Source organism: Lactuca sativa, chromosome 8 (genome assembly GCF_002870075.4).
Source record: "Lactuca sativa cultivar Salinas chromosome 8, Lsat_Salinas_v11, whole genome shotgun sequence".
Lineage (NCBI taxonomy): Eukaryota > Viridiplantae > Streptophyta > Magnoliopsida > Asterales > Asteraceae > Lactuca > Lactuca sativa.
In genome coordinates this window covers 249,351,393-249,356,191 of record NC_056630.2, presented here as the reverse complement: position 1 = coordinate 249,356,191, position 4,799 = coordinate 249,351,393, and the positions used below count along the sequence as shown (strand labels likewise).

At 34.0% G+C, this 4,799-nt stretch overlaps 2 protein-coding genes across 2 annotated transcripts; both read right to left on the bottom strand.

The window, feature by feature from the left end:
* Positions 1-933: 933 nt before the first annotated feature.
* On the bottom strand, positions 934-2,274 carry LOC111893251 (putative late blight resistance protein homolog R1B-16). Its single transcript, XM_042897405.1, has one exon. It carries the CDS (start codon positions 2,272-2,274, stop codon positions 934-936), a length of 1,341 nt encoding a protein of 446 aa, XP_042753339.1.
* Positions 2,275-3,889: 1,615 nt separating this feature from the next.
* Positions 3,890-4,375, bottom strand: LOC111893250 (uncharacterized). The gene has a single exon (XM_023889314.1). It carries the CDS (start codon positions 4,373-4,375, stop codon positions 3,890-3,892), a length of 486 nt encoding a protein of 161 aa, XP_023745082.1.
* Positions 4,376-4,799: the final 424 nt, after the last annotated feature.

The window sequence follows — 4,799 nt, the reverse complement described above, 5'->3', positions numbered from 1 at the left end:
TAGGTTTTAAATCATGAATTTCAATAATTTAAAGTGTTGAAAATTATGTTTTATGCGGCATCTTGTTTCTGCATATCAAGAGTTTCATTCTTTAACTAAAAAATAAAAAAAAAAAAAAAAAAAAAAAAAAAAAAAAAAAAAAAAACCCCTATGACAGAAAGCAAGATGAAGAGAAAACTCAAAGTGGTTTTATTACAGGGAGGAGCTAAATTTGGATACTCTCAAATTTGGAAAACTGAAATTAATAATAAATTATTCAAATTAAACAACTAAGTAAATAAGGAAAATTTTAAAAATCAAGAAATGACATGCTGTCATTAAAATTGGATTGCGGAAATATTGGAAACGGATGAAGTTGAGGGCAGGTCGACTTATCACACACATACAAGTTACTTAAACAGCGAAAATTTGGGATTGAGCGGGGGCAGGTCAACCAGACCTTTCTGTTGATGTATCACACGTCTACAAATTCCTTACCGATCAAAAGTTTTTCTCCCACGTGTCCATAAATGTAAAAGCCATATCATCTATATGCTCCCCATCACAATCTTGCTTTGATATCAAGTTTATCAACACAAGAACAAATGTCGTCCATATGGTAGAAGGAAGAATGGAGTCAGTAGTAATAAACACACAACTAACTGAAACATGTGCTCCCGAGGGATGCTTAATTCAGTTAGTTATAATAAATGTTTTCCCTCACACAAGACAAATAATGCTAGGTTGCCTTATTTTTTCACTTCTAGCTGAGCTAAGAAGACTTGACTAATACAAAGATGCAACCATGTAAGAGCAAAAAGCACATTGAACAATACAAAATTTTGGTAAAGAATACCAACACACTGTACTAGGCACTTAGGCAGAAATTAGACCAACTAAATATGTACTAAACATTCATATTGTCATCAGTTGCGACTCCACAAATAGAACGTATTAATCTTCATGATTGGATTCACAAGAGGGCAGTTTCCTTCCATCAACAAAGATCTTCAGTTCATAGTTTCCCACATCATCTTGCTCCTGTCGTATATTTTGAACGGATACGAGAAGAGAAACACCACAATTCAAAACGTAAATATACTCAAGCATTGAGATGTCCCCTAATTCAAGGGGTATCTCTTCTAGATGAACGCAATTCAGCACCTCTAGTCGTTTGAGGCATGGAAAGTTGATACTTGTGGCTTCCCAATGTTTGATATTTAACTCTTCAAGTCTCAAGAATTTTAGTTGTTGAAACTCCTCCTCACCTGTTTCCCAAATCATTCCCTTGAAGGCATTGTCTTCTAGTATGAAAACCTCTAGATTAGGTAACGATTGAATGATAGACATGTCGCTCCACGCTAAACCACACCTTACAAGATGAAGTTCTTTAAGTGTTGCAGGGAACCTAATGTGATTCTTTCCCAAGTTTGGTTCACCTCTAACAAATCTTGGCTTAGTTGATTCCCGTCTGCTGAAGGCTGACCCAATTAATGTCAAGATTTGAAGGCCACGGAGTACTTGAAAGTCATTTTCCTCATCAGAGTAAAGAGTAGATGTAAGATTCTTGATCCCGGGAAAACATTTTTCAAAATTATCTACCCCATCTCCTAACACCACATTCGAAATAACTTCCAGTTTCATAGGTTTTACAATAGAAGGAAGATAAATATCTGTGTTACTGATTAAATGCCTCAGATTCACCAAATTTGATATGTTACTAGGTAAAACCATACAACTATAAGTTGTGTGAACAATGAGGGTTTGAAGGTTCCATAAATTACATATTGATGACGGGAATAAAGACTGCCAGATGTCAAGGTACCTTAAGTGAACTAGTAATGCTAAACCGGAGGATAAATCAATCAATTCACATTTTTCTAGAATTAACACCCTGAGAAGTGCAAAGGAACGGAAAAACTTTGAGATATTGTCGGTTAAGAATGTTTTCCTATGATAGCACAAAAGTGATCGAATGCTTGGGGTGGTCGCATGAGACAAACTCAAAATGTCGATATCTTGATTTGTGAACACACGCCGTTGCTTACGTGTGGCAATTACATCACAAAGATGATTAGATTGTTGCGAGTCTATTTTCAGGAAGAAATTTTCTTCTTTTCCCTTTTCCACACATAGTTGCTTCACAAGATCATGGACCCTACAAAGACTGACATCACCCGTTACATACCTTTTTTCTACAATTAGAAGATTTCTGTCAACTAGATCCAGCATGTAACTCTTTGCAATTTCCTCCAAGCTTCGAATTCCATCTTCTTGTATAAATCCCTCAGCCATCCATAACCAAAGCAACCTTGGTGAATAGATCCGGGAGTCTTAAAACCCTCCAAGATAGAGAAAACACTCTCTCAAGTGAAGAGGTAGATGGTTGTAACTTAATGCTATTGTTTCTAGACATCCTTTCAGGAAGAATTTCTAGTGCGGGAAGTTCCAGCAGATTGCATTTGCAGTGTGTCAGGTCTTTGAGAAGAATCCATCTTCATGTTATCGATGCTCGTAGTAATGAACTCTATCTTTGTTAACTGGATTGATCTCATAACGAATTCAAGGTGGAGAGAGGTTTGAAAGACATCAGATATAGGGAAATACTCATTATTTTTACAGTGGACAGCAGATAGAAAGATATCGACGATATCTTCTGCCTCTTCAGCTGCATCTTGGAATCTTTTCTTCAGTTTTCTGACTTTTTCAAAGTTGTGTAGATCTTGGTGTTCGTTGTTGAAAAGGGTTTGGATCATGGAGCCAAGCTCTTCATAAAGAAGTTGGAATTGAGGCGTTTCACATAAGATTGATGGGTTGTTGATAACTGGAATATCATTGCTGTACATCAGCTGCTTCAACTTTTCCATGAACATCTGCACATCTGCATACATCTTGTTTATTCCTCTCGCGAAGAACAAAAGTAGGTTGGTCCTTTTTGAACTTTTCCTTGTAAATGTGTGGGTTCCTATGTTTACAAAATGGGGTTATGGTCCACCAATTCACCAACTCTGAAATAGTCAAGGTGTCATTTTTATAATTTTAATTATTTTTTTACATAAAATGCATAAATATGCCCTATGTGGCTATTATATTATTATTTTTTCAGTCCAAAATGATTTTTTAAATCTTTATACTCTCTATCAAATAAAATATCATAGTTCGACTTTTGGATATATATTTTTTATTTTGGTTTTCTATTTTTTTAGTTTCCGATTTCTATTAAATTTAATAGAAAATTGCATTTATACCCTTATTAAAAAGTCAAAATATTATATTTGTCTAACCTAATTTCAATATATCACATTTATCCTTGTTAAGCTATCAAAATTTCAAATTGCCTAAATCTTTTGTTAACATTTCTTAATCATTTTGTTTTTATTTTAAAATCATTATTATTGAAAAAAACCAAAGTGGATCATATTGTCCCTGCCTTCAAAATTACGTTAACCACTTTGAATGTCCCATGACATGTGTCCTGATGAACTTAACTATTGTTTAAGACGATATGAACAATACAAATGACAAGAAAACAAAGGAGTTGATGAAGAATCTCTCATTAATAACATACCATAGGGGCAAGATAGTCCTTAAACTGACTCTATAACATTATTCAACTTTGGAATTTATCTATATGTTGTTTTAAAGTTCAATTCCATTGGTTGGTTTCAGTAGATCTTAGAATGAATACTTTTATCACTCAATTTACGTCATCTCAATCAATTCTTTAAACCGCTGCTTTAATCCTTTTAATTTGTATCTTATTCATCGGAGAGCTAAAATATGGCTTTAGACCATATCAGTGGCGGATGCAGACATTTTTAATAGCGGTGGCACAAAAAAAATCGTCCAAATATAATAACATTTTTTTTAAAGTACCGGTACATTAAACCGATTCATTACATCTTAATATTTAAATTTGACATCTACGAGTACACATTTTTTGAAATTGATCCATTACATCTTCGATCTTCACTTTCATAAGAGCTTCTTTTTCAACATAAAAAATCATGACATCGTTCAAAAAATCATCACCTATTTTGTTACGCAAGTCCATCTTCAAAAACTTCATCGTAGAAAAATATCTTTCGACTGTTGCGGTCGCGACGAATAAAACCAAAACCAACTTCAACAACCTATAAACCATAGGATAAGACCGATGTTTCCCCGTTTCCACCATCAAACGAGAAAGGTCGGAAATTCCTTGTAAACTAGTGAACCAGTCATCTTTATGCAATGTGTGATAATATATCTCAAGTTCACCATCAAGTTGCATCCTTTCCACATCACCAAAATCTTTTTTGTACAACTCATTCAACTTTAACAACTTAACTTCAAAATGAAATTGATTAGTAACTTTAGTCTTACGGTCTCTCGATGTCACATAACTTTTCGTCATATTTACTATATTAATATTATGTTTTTGACAAAAAGAGAATATCTTCAATAAAAGTTTAGCAAACCACATGTCTCCTAAATACTTTAATGCCTCAATTGTCCCTCTAACTAAAGAAGTTGCTTCTAAAATGTCTTGATCCTGTTTTTGAAGATGCTTTGACAATACATTTGTGAGGTGTAAATTTTTCATACATCAAATGTAAGTAAAACACAAAATCAAGTGTCTTGAAATATCTTAAGATACCAAATGCTTGATTTCGGTTACTTAAAGTGGATCCTTCCTCTTCGACATAATCAAGAACATTAAGAACCTCCAGAAATAAGTTCATCAAACTTGTGATTGTTTTGATGTGAACCCACCTTCTATCTCCCGCTCAAACAAGAGAGCTCTCTTGATTTAACCCTCTTCCGATTTGAAGTTCACT